This window comes from Pelophylax lessonae (genome assembly GCF_965119305.1).
Source record: "Pelophylax lessonae genome assembly, chromosome: 6".
NCBI lineage: Eukaryota > Metazoa > Chordata > Amphibia > Anura > Ranidae > Pelophylax > Pelophylax lessonae.
The window spans coordinates 108,317,932-108,332,560 of record NC_138773.1 but is presented as its reverse complement, the minus strand read 5'-3'; the positions used below and the strand labels follow the sequence as shown (position 1 = coordinate 108,332,560).

At 44.2% G+C, this 14,629-nt stretch overlaps 1 protein-coding gene across 1 annotated transcript in view; it reads left to right on the top strand.

The window, feature by feature from the left end:
* The window catches only part of KDELR2 (KDEL endoplasmic reticulum protein retention receptor 2), a 38,057-nt gene extending 27,548 nt beyond the window's left edge, over positions 1-10,509 (top strand). Inside the window, exons 3-5 of the mRNA XM_082262088.1 lie at positions 5,764-5,922; positions 8,075-8,327; positions 10,359-10,509. Of these exons, the coding sequence (XP_082118214.1) occupies positions 5,764-5,922; positions 8,075-8,327; positions 10,359-10,393 (447 nt within the window). The 3' untranslated portion in view covers positions 10,394-10,509. The remainder of the gene's footprint in view (positions 1-5,763; positions 5,923-8,074; positions 8,328-10,358) is intronic.
* The last annotated feature ends 4,120 nt before the right edge of the window (positions 10,510-14,629 follow it).

The following is a 14,629-nucleotide window of genomic DNA, read 5'->3' as shown; positions in this document are numbered from 1 at the left end:
CACATCCCCATATTCGAGGGTCATCAGAGGTACCTTCGATTTGCCATTGCGGAGGATCACTACCAGTTCGTGGCGTTGCCCTTTGGTCTCGCCTCGGCTCCGCGGGTCTTCACCAAGGTGCTTGCACCGGTTCTGGCATTATTGAGGGCCCAGGGCGTTTCTGTCCTGGGGTATCTGGACGACATTCTGGTTCGGTCTGCGACCAGACAGGGTCTGGAGGAGGACCTGTCTGTCACAATGCAAACTCTGCAGGAGTTTGGTTGGACGATAAATTTTCCAAAGTCGACACTGAGTCCGTCGGTTCGTCTCCCCTATCTGGGAATGATACTGGACTCGGTGCAGGCGAAGGTCTTCCTGCCGGAAGACAAACTCAGGACTCTCCGGGAGGAAGTCAGGGACGTTCCGAACTCGTCTCTGCGGACGTGTATGAGATGTCTGGGATTGATGGTCTCGGCCTTCGAGGCGATTCCTTTCGCACAGTTTCACGCGCGGGGTCTCCAAGCGGAGATCCTGTCCAGGTGGGACGGGCGACCTCAATCTCTGGATCTTCAAATCTCGTTGAGTCTTCGCACCAGGGAAAACCTTCTGTGGTGGCTCCAGTCCCCGTTGGTGTCCGGGGGCAAGTCGTTTCGTCCGATCTCGTGGACGGTAATCACCACGTATGCCAGCCTGTCGGGCTGGGGTGGAGTTCTGGGCGTTCTGTCCGCTCAGGGGACTTGGTCGGAGGGGGAGTCTTCCCTTCCGATCAACATTCTGGAATTGCGTGCGATAAGGCTCTGTCTTCATCGCTGGACGGACCGGCTGCAGGGTTGCCCGGTTCGGGTGCAGGCGGACAATGCCACGGCGGTGGCCTACATCAACCACCAAGGGGGCACCAGGAGTGCCCGAGCGGCTCGAAGTGGCCGACATTCTGTCTTGGGCCGAGACTCATGTCCCGGCGATAACGGCGGTTCACTTTCCGGGAGTGGAGAACTGGCAGGCGGACTATCTGAGTCGCCAGACCCTGGATCAGGGGGAATGGTCTCTCCATCCGGCTGTCTTCCAGACGTTGTGCGCGAAGTGGGGTCTTCCAGATGTGGACCTGTTCGTGTCTCGCCTCAACAACAAGGTGAAGAGGTTCGTGGCAAGGACGCGCGACCCTCGGGCAGACGTGTCGGACGCGTTAGTGGCCCCGTGGCATCAGTACAGGCTGATGTACGCGTTTCCACCGATTCAGTTGCTGTCCAGGTTCCTTCGCAGGTTACACTCGGAACGCAACACGGTGATTCTTGTGGCACCGGACTGGCCTCGCCGGTCCTGGTACGCAGACCTCGTGAATCTGGCGGTCGACGCCCCGTGGCGTCTGCCTCTTCGAGACGATCTACTGTCTCAAGGACCGATATACCATCCTGCTTTACAGTCGCTGGCTTTGACGGCCTGGCTGTTGAGACCGAGGTCCTGAAGGAGAGGGGTCTCTCTCCGGAGGTCGTTCATACTTTAATCAACGCGAGGAAGTCTTCCTCGGGGAAGGTTTATTACCGTACTTGGAAGGCCTATTTTGCCTGGTGTGAGTCCAGGGGGTTTTCACCCCGCACGTACTCGGTGTCCCGTGTGCTGTCTTTCCTTCAAACGGGTGTTGATCAGCGTTTGGCGCTGGCTACGATAAAGGGTCAGGTGTCTGCTCTGGCCGTTCTGTTTCAACGTCCCGTGGCTTCCAACCCATTGGTTGGCACCTTTGTTCAGGGTGTGCGGCATCTGGTTCCCCCGAGGCGGGATCCTCTGCCCCCTTGGGACTTGAATCTCGTTCTATCTGTGTTACAACGTGCTCCTTTTGAACAGATCAGGGAGATCTCGTTGTCTATGTTGTCCAAAAAGGTCGCCTTTTTGGTGGCGATCACTTCGGCTCGCAGAGTGTCGGAGCTGGCGGCTTTGTCCTGCAAGTCTCCGTACCTGGTTATTCATTTGGATAAGGTGGTCTTGCGACCTAATCCTTCTTTTCTGCCGAAACGAGTTTCGGAATTCCATCTTAATGAGGATATTGTCTTGCCTTCGTTGTGCACGAAGCCTAAACATCCAAAGGAGGTGAGATTGCACTCTCTGGATGTTGTTCGGGCGATAAGGGTTTACCTTAAATCGACTTGAGTCTTTTCGAAAGACGGACTCCTTGTTTGTTCTTCCAGAGGGTCCTCGGAAGGGCATGGCGGCTTCGGCCTCTACCATCGCCAAATTGATCAGGCAGACCATTGAACAGGCCTATGCTTTGCAGGGGAAGGTTCCCCCTGTGCCTGTGAAGGCGCACTCTACTAGATCTCTGAGTACGTCTTGGGCCTGTCGTCATGGGGCTTCTGTAGCCCAGGTGTGTAAGGCGGCGACTTGGTCGACCGTGCACACTTTCACAAAATTCTACAAAGTAGATGTTCAGGCATCGGCGGATGCTTCCTTTGGCCGCAAGGTTCTTAGTGCGGCTGTTCCCTAGGGTCCCTTGTTGGGGACTCCTGGCTGTTGGGATAAGTTTTGTATCCCCTGGTTTTTTTTGTCTTTTCCTGGGTTGTTGCTCCTGTTGAGCACTTGTTTTTTGCTGTTGCCCAGCTGGTTTCCTTCCTTTGGTAAGGTTCCTTCTTTGATGCGGAGACTGCGTTGCCTTTCGGCGCGGATGCGTTTCCCACCCCTCATGTTTGCACTGCTTTGGGACGTCCCCATATGTGACGAATATGAAGAGGCGGCGACTGTCGGAGGACGTAAGAGAAAACGGAATTTTTGTAAAATCTTACCTGTAAAATTCCTTTCTCTGAGTCCTCCGACAGTCGCCGCCCCCGCCCCTCTTTTGGGGTTTGATTGTATACTCTACTGCTATTCCACTAAAACTGAGATATGGTTGCAGGAAGTAGGAGGGTATTGACTGAGGGGACCACCCCTTGAGGGTGGGATATGTTAAAGCTTTATTGTTAACATATTCTGTTGCCTAGCTACTCCTTCGGAGCAAAGTCTAATACCCCATATGTGACGAATATGAAGAGGCGGCGACTGTCGGAGAACTCAGAGAAAGGAATTTTACAGGTAAGATTTTACAAAAATTCAGTTTTTTCAGGTGAGCTTCAGTTGTTTAATGATTGAACTCCATTTTACTTGGTTGGTTATGGTTTAGGCTTGGATTTTTTTCTTGCTGCTCCCACCCCTCATGTTTGGGACGTCCCGATTTTCAAGAAGATAACGAGCTGCCTTTCAATGAACGAAAGAGAAAATGGGATTTTTGACTTGCCATAAAATCCATTTCTCTGATGTTCATTGAGGGGACACAGCACCCACCCCTCTGTGGAGTTGCAATTCTTCAGACACTGCTTGTAACAAAACTTGAATGCCTATATTGTACTCCCTGGGACTGCCCCATAGGCGTAGTCAAGATTTTCCTGCCTAGTGTCCTCCTGTAGGGGGCAGTATAACCCAATGGTCAAGAAGATGAGGAACGGTGTCCGTCGAACATCAGAGAAATGGATTTTACGGATAGTCAAATCTTTTTTTTTTTTTTTTTTTTTTTCCTGCAGAAGTACAGGTCCCTCTCAAATTAGCATATTGTGATACAGTTCATTTTTCTGTAATGTACTGATAAACATTAGACTTTCATATATTTTAGATTCATTACACACAACTGAAGTAGTGCAAGCCTTTTATGGTTTTAATGTTGATGATTTTGGCATACAGCTCATGAAAACCCAAAATTCCTATCTCAAAAAATTAGCATATTTCATCCAACCAATAAAAGAAAAGTGTTTTTTATACAAAAAAAGTCAACCTTCAAAAAATTATGTTCAGTTATGCACTCAATACTTGGTTGGGATTCCTTTTGCATAATTTTTTGAAGGTTGACTTTTTTTTTGTATTAAAAACACTTTTCTTTTATTGGTCGGATGAAATATGCTAATTTTTTAAGATAGGAATTTTGGGTTTTCATGAGCTGTATGCCAAAATCATCAATATTAAAACAATAAAAGGCTTGCACTACTTCAGTTGTGTGTAATGAATCTAAAATATATGAAAGTCTAATGTTTATCAGTACATTACAGAAAATAATGAACTTTATCACAATATGCTAATTTTTTGAGAGGGACCTGTATGTGCATTTATTTTCTCCTAAAAGGTGAACTTGGCCTTTTACTTTACCCATGCATTGGGGTTTCCTTTGCACTGCATGGATCACGTGCTTGTTTGGCTAAGGAGGGCTAAGAGAAATAAGAAATATCTTATTCCTCTCTCCTCCACTGTCTGATGCTCCTGGGATGTGGTCTGGTCCTCTCATGTAGAGAGGAATACTGGTTCTGTATTGTTTGCAATGCCAGAAAGCTGCAAGTGGCTGGGGAGCAAAGTGGTGTGCTTTCGTGGGATCAGTCCCTTAAAGGGGGAACCTGCAGGAATAAGGGTAAGTATTTTGTACTTTGTACCTTTCCCTCAATGCCAACTAAGCCATAAACCCATGTTGTGCACAGGAATTCCCACTGAATGTCTACATTTAAAAGCAGCCTAGAGCTGGGCTTTAAAGCAATACAAAAGGCAAAAACAACAAAAAAAGTTTATACTAAAGCCTGGTACACACCACTAGTTGTGGTGTGTGTGTTTCGTATGCCGGACGGAGTGGAATCACCCGGGTGTCACGGCAAGTGGGTGAGACAGAGCGGTATCGGGTGGGTGGGAGATGGAGCGGGTGGGGAACAGAGCGGTATAGAGTGGATGCCTAATAGGACGATATCACCTAAGTATCACTTACGGCAAGTGGGTGAGAGATGCAGATCTGCTAATGTGGAATTGCTTATCTTTTGTACAAATGCGAGTGGCATATTTAATAACCTTTCTAAACTGAACTGAATTATGCTATATGACATTATTTTACCCTTCCATGAGCATCACCACCTAATGATTGGAGGAGGAGAAGACTAGTCTCGGACCCTGACATGGGATGTACAAAATATCGGCCGAAACGGATACGTTGTGACCAATGTATCGGCCCTGAAAAAAAAGCATATTGGTCTATCCCGTGTGTGTGTTGGTGATTATGGATGTACCAATGCACTAATGCTGGTGAACGCAATATCAATACCACCACTGCGACGCCCCCCCCCCCCCTCCCAAGCACTGGTTTTCGGTGGACGCAATATTAACACTCCCCCAGCACTGGTGTCGGTGGGTGTAATATTGACCCTTCCCCCCCAGCACTGGGATGCAATATTGAATTCTGCCCTCCAGTTGACAAGCTGTGAAAGAGACACCAGCAGCTTAGTAAAGTAAAGCTTGTGTAAAGCTAAGGAAAACAAATGGATGCGCATAAGGCTCTTTTCACACTAGGTTTCACTTCAGTTTGAACCTATGGAGCAGTGGGTGTCAACAGACGTGTCCATTAACACCTACCTATATCCGATTCAATCATATCGGCTAAAAAAAAGTTGAATGGGGTCTGTTCCCCATCTGTTTGGCAGATCGGATGTCAGTTGTGTGTAAATGGACAGGCCATAGAGAATGGGCTGTGTATGCTCTGCTTAAGCCTGCTCAGTGGGGATCAGCGAACAGGTTCCCCGCTGGGCAGGTGGATGCCAACGGAGCCTGCTCCATGTGTAAGGGGCTTTAAGGATGAAGGGAATCCGTACAAAGCTAGTTTCTCTAAGGCAACTCCTCAGTTTGATCCAAGGATCTAATATTGCATATCCCTTCTCCTTAATCATTGTCTAGCTTGGAGTAGATTTTGCCTAGCACTTCTGGTTTCCATGTGGCCCTTACATATTGCTTTCTTTCTTACAGGTGATCTACATTGGTTGCGCATATGCAACAGTTTATCTCATATACATGAAGTTCAAGGCTACCTACGACGGAAATCACGACACATTCAGAGTGGAATTTCTCATCGTTCCTGTTGGTGGATTGTCCGTCCTTGTCAATCATGACTTCTCTCTCCTTGAGGTACTGTCTGCTTTATGCTATTGTTGGTATTCCATGTACTACCAAACTTAAATATTTGCAGTATTCATGGAAATCACTGCTAAATATGAATTGTTAAGCTTTTATAAAGAACTCATCAGTGTATAATCTGAACAAGGACTCTTTTCCGTTAGACCTAGCTGTTCCCCCATTGGGTGCCTCCATCCGTGAAACCATGCTGTCCTTCAAAGTCCACACTTTAGTCATTTGTCTTTTCTATGACGGTCATGTGTCACTGCTGTCTGCATACTCCAGTGGCCATACATGGGAAGTGTTGAGTTGGAAATGAGGGTTTAGATGCTTAAACTTTTTTTTTAGTTTTTATTTCTGCATATCGATCACAGTGCTGTTGAGTTGGCCTAAGCTGCATAATATGGGTAAGAAGCGTATATAAAATCCCCTGTTATGAAGACACTACTGGTATTCTAAGGGAAATTGAAAGATTTACTTAGACGCTATTCATTTTGGAAATGGTGGTATAACTTGTGGGTGTAGGATGAAAATGCACCCCCTTTCTGTCCCAGGTGTAGATATTGGGACTGTAGATGCTGTGTGTGACCACATGGTTATTGAATATGTCACCGCTCCCATGATGCAATAGCTGCTTCCCTGCTCTGTAATCTGCCCTTGCAGCCAACATTGTGTAATGAGTCAGGGGTGCAGTTTTTGAGCATCAAGTAATGGTCTGCAAATAACATTGAATTTTTTTTTTTTTTTTTTTTTTAACTTTTGTACTGGCGTCCCTAAATAATGGTGTATATGGGATCTGCATATAACTTCCTGTATCCCAAATTCAGGACATGGTAACTGTCCTATTAATTTTTCTTTCCAGTGTTCCTTCTCAATCTGTTACAATGAATAAATAGCCCTTCATTCCCAGAGCTATAGCCCCAGAAAAAATATGGTTGCTTTCTTTGGCTGCTAGTGGAGCAGGATAGGTCATGTTGAATAAACAATCTCTCATCTACAGGGCTACAGAAAGAGATGACCTGTTATATAAATAGCTGGGGTCTGGTGCATCTGCATTAAACTGTTGCCGTTAAAAAAAAGCCAATCCTGACGGTGCAATTTCTGAGACCATGCAACTGAGCCTGACTGCACCATAATTGCATGAGGGGAGTTTGCTAAACTGGAGCAGACGGAATCCGGAAAGCTGTGTATAGTAACCACTCCTTTTAACATGAGCTTGTTGGTGACACTAAGTCCAAAGTTTCAAATAGGACTGAGAAAAATTATTCAAATTTTTCCCAATCGCCCAGGGCTTAGGATAAACATATAATAAAACAATCATAAAATGAATAAAAGCTGCTGCCTAAAAGAAATGTATAATAAAAAGGTGCATATAACTCCTCATAATATCATTGCGAGTAAAATACCCACAAGCAGCACTACAGTACTTCATGCAAAATATATAAATAGTTGCAAACCTATATTGCAAGAAATAAGTCCTTATGAATCAGAGGGGTGGGATAACCAACCATGCCAGGGTGGAGCAGATCTATCGCCTTCACCTCACCACGTGCCCAATCCCCCAGAAATGCTCACTCACCGGATACAAAAGAATATTGTGCCCTTTATATCCTCCAAAGAACATATGAACTCCAGATCTCCACTGCTGCAGATGTATATACCGGTATTGTTGCCAATATAAGTCCTCCTATTATGGCTTAGTGATGGACTCGGTGGAAGGTAGTGCATCAGGGAAAAATAAAGGACCTCATAGGGTAATAATATTAAATCCCCTGCCCCCCACACATATGCACTTACAGCAAATATAAAACCAGCATGGAAATCAGTATACAGACAGACCCAGCCGTCAGCACAGCCTACCGGAGCCACCGTCTCGCTCGTCAGGGTCCGGAAGTCCCGAAGAGATACGAGGCTGCCGCTTGCCATCTGGTTGCCAGGGTGACCGCGTTGCTCACGCTCTTACGTGTTCGAAGCTTAAGACACCCAATGGTTACATTTATTAAAAAAAAAAGCTGCCTGTCCAGTTGAAACATCAATATTTGTGAATACTTTAGTATAATCCATGCATTTCTATCAGTTTGTTTGGTTTCTTATATCAAGCAACCTATATTTTACTGAAAAAAAATCGTTCTAAAATGTAGCTTTTTTTTTTTTTTTTGTCTAGATCCTATGGACCTTTTCTATTTACTTGGAGTCTGTGGCCATCCTGCCTCAACTCTTCATGATTAGTAAAACAGGTGAAGCGGAGACAATCACTACTCATTATTTATTCTTCTTGGGCTTGTACCGTGCCTTGTATCTCTTCAACTGGATTTGGCGCTACGCTTTTGAAGGCTTCTTTGACCTGATTGCCATTGTTGCAGGCGTGGTACAGACCATTCTGTACTGTGACTTCTTTTACTTGTATGTTACGAAAGGTGAGTGCAGCAACTTTTCTTCCCACTTCTTCTGCTATAAATCTTATATTTTTTTTTTTTGTATACAAACTTTTATTGAAAGGAAACAGAAGATGGTGGTACAAAGATATCTCGTCCCCGATTTTCTAAATCTGTTTTATTTACTTTTTTTTTTTTTTTTAAATGTGTATTAAACAATTTTTTAGTCTTATGATTTTGAATCTGTGCTTGTACAGTCAAGAGCTGGTTGTCTTAAGCTCATTAGCTTGCCTTTTTCCTTGAAGCTTAATTTGGTGGGGGGGGGGGGGGGGCGAATATCTACTACAAGTGATTGTAAAGGTGTTTTTTTTTTTTTTTTTTCCTTAATTAGCAAGCATGGTATACTTCGCTGCTCTGCTAGGGTTTTGCACAGAGCAGCCCGTATCCTTTACTGGGGTGCCTGGCGTCACTTTTGGCTCCTCCTCATCTGGTGCCCCCAGGGAAGAGCGGCTTTCCATGGGGGCAACCGGGTGGGCACGCTCCCAAGTCCTACTGCTGCGTCCATTGACACAGACAGCAGGACTCGGCCCGGCTCCCATGTCACTGGATTTGATTTATAGCAGCGGGAGCCAATCGCTCCCGCTGCTATCATTCTATCCAATGAGGACCTGAGACAATGGCTGGAGCTTCTGGGCTCCTGCTTGTCGCTGGAATAATCGGGTTCAGGTAAGAAAATGGGTGGGGCAGCTGAAGCAGAAACTGTTTTTCACCTCAATGCTTAGAATGCATTAAGATGAAGGATTGAGACTTTACAACTCTTTTCAGCTCACTCTACATAAAGGGTGGACAGATGGGCATCTAGTGAGCACCTCAAAAGTTGGGCCCAACTGTAATTTTTAGAGCATTGGCTACCTGGCTCCTGGTATTTGTCCAGCCCTGCTCTAGGTGGAACAGCACTCTTTGGAGATGTCACTAAGGTTGGGTATAGTCGGTGATCACCTTCGAAAATGCCACCTACCTAGCATTGTCTGTCTGGCTTCAGTAGTTCAAGTACTTCCTCCCTTCCTGTACGGACCTACCCCCCTTAGGATGTACTGAACACAAGTGCAGATGTGTTGAACGGTTCTGCTTTGCTTTCGGGTTCTGGCACACGCTAGGGCAGTGGTCCTCAACTCCGGTCCTCAGGGCCAACTAACAGGCCAGGTTTGCAAGATAACGGAAATACATCCCAGGTGATATAATTTGCTGCTCAGTGATTGCAGTACTCTAGTCTGCATCTCCCCAAGGTAATACTTAAAATCTGGCCTGTTAGTGGGCCCTGAGGACCGGAGTTGAGGACCACTACGCTAGGGGATTTGCCACACATGCAAGCAAGGCAAAGGTTTGGGATTTCCATAATAGCCTGTCTTTCCACATGCACAGAAAAAAAATGCACTCACAGGAACCATTCGGGAGCAGTGGTGGACAGCTATGCAATCCAGGGTGTAAGCTAGAGCCATGGCTAAATAAGCTGAAAGAAATTTGTGCTGAGTTAGCTGTGTTTTTTTCCCCTCCAATTCCAAGACAGCTGTCAAGGTGTAGCTGTGTTGAATAAGACTGCATGTGCAGCAGCTCCTGTGGTGAATCTGACTTGAAGCTGTGGGAGTCTGCTGCGCATCCAAGTTCCTAGTCACCAAAGCAATGCGTTTCCAGGGGTGTCCCCCTTTGAAAAGCCTCCGAGCTATGTCATGGAGACTCACTGCAGTTGTGGTCTAGTTCAATTAATTTGCAGTCTGACAGCGGTCATGGAAGTGGAGTGGATGAAACACAGCCTGATTCCGCACAGCATTAAAGTACAATAATTTGTAATGTCAGGATCACCAGCTGAATGTAAAGAATGGGGGGGGGGGGAGCTGGAAAAAAAAATGAAATCGGTAACCACCAATTGGTAAGCTGTCATTCTATAAAGTTGTTCCTGGGTTTAGATAACATTTGCCTTTTTTTAAGAGCTTTAAACCAAATTCTAAAGAAAAAACTGTTTAGGTGCCTAATAGTAAAGTTATCTAATTTTTTTATTTTTTTTTATTTTTACAGTACTAAAGGGGAAGAAGCTGAGTTTGCCAGCATAAGTGCCAAAGATTGGGACCAGCAGCTGTCCTCCACACCGTTTGGACAGAACAATTCTTTGAGCGAAGGCATATGATGCGTGACGCAGAGTCAAATACACTACTTTTTATATGCAGAACTGCCTTTTTGCTGCAGGAGAGGCCCAGATAAGGTGGCATAGTGGCCCCTCCAACAGCAAATTGGCTTCTCAAGATGACTCTGGCCAGCCAGCTGATTTATTTTATGCATCTTGCCTTCCTTGTTTTTTTATGATGTATAAAGATTTTTTTACATAAAAAAAAAAGTATACTGTAATAATAGATCCAGTGCGCAGTTTCAGTTCCGTAGCTGTGAAAGTGAAATTTTGGTGAGTTCACAACTAGGTTCAAATGCAAGGTTTTTTTTTTTTTTCATTTCTTTTCCCCCTCTCCAAAGTACTGGCTTAGTTTTTCAAAAGCTGTTGATTTTTATATTTTTGGTTGTTTGATGGTAGTAGTCTGTTTTTAAAACGAAGCAAAAAAAATTCCAATATCCAAGTCATTCCACTATTAATTTATTCCATTTCTTATTCTGAAATCAGCGCATCTGTCAAGAACTCATTTTCCAGTGCTTTTCCATCCATTTAAGATGCCTTGATTAAATATTTTTGCAAATAAAGCATATGGATCACAGAGTGTGATGTCAGCATGTTGCAGTGCTTCTGACTGCTAATGGGTTTTGTTCCCATTTAGAGGAAATAAAAGGTTTAGCAAACTTTTTTTTATTTTTATTTTTTTATTACGTCACCAAAGTGTGTTTTTTTTTTTTTTTTTTTTTTCTGGTTTGTTGGTTATTCCTAAAGAAAGCAAAGAGTCACAAAAGAAAACAAAGTGCCATTACATAGCTGAAAAAATTGTACTTTTCATTAAAATTGATTTTGGGCTTTTTTTTTTTTTCTCCTTTTTAAGCTGTTTTTGATCCCTTTTACAACTGTCCAGTGTAAGTGACACATAGGAAATTATTGCTGGTGCTTAATGGTGCAGGCACTATGTTCTGGATCAGGTTCTGTCTGTGCTCATTGTACCCCTCTTCTAATGCAGCACGAGTGGCTGACTTCTCACTTTTTGAATGGGGGGTCTCCTCTGAATAGTTTCTCAGCACAAAGTAGCCACTCTTGAGGGCTGGTACTCTTTGAAAACAAACCATGCAGTACATTCTTTGTTAAATAAATTTGATATGACATATCAGTGGGTTGAAGTAAAATTGTATATGTTAAACAAAATTGTTTTTTTTTTTCAATGTTTTTGCTCATTTCATGGTTTTAATCTTATTTACCCCTTCCCCTAAAGTTGTGTGTGGGTTTTTTTTTTTTTTTTTTTCTTTTAATAAAACCATCACAGCTGCACAATTGGACATTTACACTTCCACAAATCTAAGGTTTTTTGTAGGTTTTATTTAAGTAGGATTTATATAGCTCCAACAGTTTACACAGCGCTTTACAACATGAGGGCAGACAGTACAACTACAATTTAATACAGTGGAAATCAGAGGGCCTTGCTTGTTGGAGATTACAATTGAAGAGGGTCAAGAAATACAAAAGTTAATAACTGTGTGGGGTATGAGCTAATGGAGAAAATAAAAGTACAGTGTAGATGGGGGAAGGATAGGCTTCTCTGAAGAGAAGAGTTTTCAGGGATTATCTAAAAGTGGACCGAGTAGAGGATAGTTGGACAGTATGAGGTAGGGAGTTCCAGAGGATGGGAGGAGGTAACAAGGGAGCTAGAGAGCAGGAGGTCTAGGGAAGAAAGAAGAGATTGATTAGGTTAGAGATGTAGCTGGGGGCAGAGTTGTGAATGGCTTTGTGAGTTAAGTATTTTGAATGTAATTAGTTGGTTGAGCAGGAAGCAGAGAGGGGTAGTAGACGCTGAGCTGTTGGTAAGGTGGATGAGTTTGGCCAGCAGCATTCATGTAATGAAGATGGGGATAGCCTATTTAAAGGTAAGCCAGTGAGGAGGGAGTTGCATTAGTCAAGGCGATAAATGACCAGGGAGTGAACTAGGTTTGTGGTGTCTGTTAGGAAGGGACATATTTTAGAGATGTTACGAAGGTCGAGGCGATTGGACGTGGGACTGAAAGGGATAGTTCAGAGTCCAGGTTAACACCTAGCACCTTGGCATGCGGGGATGTGTTGATTAGTTGCGCCGTTGATCTTGATAGAGAGAAATCGGGGGAAGAGGCACATGGGGGAGGAAATAATGAGCTTGGTTTTGGGTAGATTGAGTTTGAGGAAGCGGTGTTACATCCAGGCTGAGATGTCTGTTAGTAAATTAGTGATGCAGGTGGAGACTGATGGAGTGAGCTGAGGGGGTAGAAAAATGTGTTTGTCATCGGCATAGAAATGGTATTGGAAGCCATGGGAGGCTAGTAGCTGTTTCGGGAGGAGGTGTAGATGAAGAATAGGCGAGGTCCAAGAATAGAACCCCGACAGAGAACGGAAGAGGTGGAAGTAGAGTTGTAAGTGACACTGAAGGTGTAGTGGCATAGGTCAGGAAGAGTACTGTCACGCAGACATTATTTAAATTGTGCACATTACAAGAAATGTCCCCAAAGCTTTGTAAGTGTGGTGGAGCTCTGCTGATGTCCGTCATCCTAATATGTGCTAGCAAATTTTTTTTTTTTTTTTGTTCTCTCCCCCCCCCTTACTAAGCTCTGGGGAAAATTCTCTTGCAAAGTGAACAGCCTTTAGTAAATAAACCCCATATATTTAAAGTGCACCTGTGCCAAGACTTTGGAAATTGAGGTTTTCATATATTTGTATACTTAAAGCGTAAAAAAGTTTTTTTAAAGCAAGCTCTCACTTACCTTCTTCTACTGTTAATAATTTTACCATCAAAGATCAAATCAGACTCTAAAATTGGTTTTAGGTCCCTTCTAATGGCTTACAAGGATCTGCTGTGTGTTCATATTAAAAAGTTAGTAGGCTGCTAAGATTTAGCTTTAAGGAGCGAAATGCAATTTTTTATTTTTTTTATTTAAATGCAGACAATTAGCACAGTCTGTGTTATAACTGCCATATTCTATCCAAAAAGAAAAAATGCCTTCTAGTTACACTTTTAATAACACACTATAAGGACTTCTCTGAGAAGTAATTGGCAGTGGATTGGCTTTCAGACGGTAGTTGGCAGGTGGCTGGGAGGCGATATGTCTTATCCTTGCTGCCTGCTTACCCTGTAAAGGCCAAACATCCACTGTGTAAGCTTTAAAATTGCATGTGCTGTGGCCCAGTTACTTTGAATAGGTTATGTTTGGTGGCTGTACTGCTTTCTGAGCATGACAGAGGCTTAATATTTGCTGCAACGTATTGTAGCTGACCGGCTGCACACCCTTGTTTAGGTGGGTGGTGGGGCCAATAAAACCATGGTTTCCTGCCTTTAAAACCCCCTAGGCCACATGTCGGTGTGAGACTTGAGTTTTACACTGTAGATATAGGAAAGCCTTGCCCAGTGTCCAAAATACCTGCACAATTTCTAAATAAAGAATATTGTGAAAATCAAGGTGCAGCTCCCTAAAGAAAATATCTTCTCACCTCTCTCACATATATAGAAGAGTGTGTGTGCTATATAGTATTAAATCAAATGTGTGGAATGCAATTTTTTTTTTTATATATATGTATGTGTGTATTTTTGAAGTTTTCTATTTGAAACATACATGTGTGCAGCTCTTGCAGAGTCACAATGAAATGGATAATTTAAACCTCCTTAATGCTGACAGCACACACTTATTTTGGCCCCACTGGACTAGGCTTTTTTCTGTGGGGCTGCATATATGCAAGGAGTGAAAAGATAAATTGTACCTTTTGTGCTGGGAGACAGCACAGAGGCCGTGAGTCCCATACTCACAATTGGGACCCAGAACTCCCTGTTCTGGGTCACACGATCACTGTAAGAACTGCTGATTGGCTATCACAGTGCTTGGTCAATGTGAACCCTGTCCCTGTGTTTCTCTATGTATCTTTCCTCTCCTTGTGCAGAGAGAGAAAGGGCTCTTTCACACGGGCGATCCGATCAGATCCGCCTGTCAGTTTTTTTTTAGGCGGATCTGATCGGATGCTCCATGCAGCTCTATGAGGCAGCGGATGTCAGCGGAGACATCTCCGCTGACACCCACTGCCATCTGCATCCGATCCTGTCTGTGAAATCTGGACGGATGGAAACCATATTTTTCCATCCGTTCAGTAATCGGATCGGATCTGATGAGAGCGGACAGGCGGTCCGCTCTCA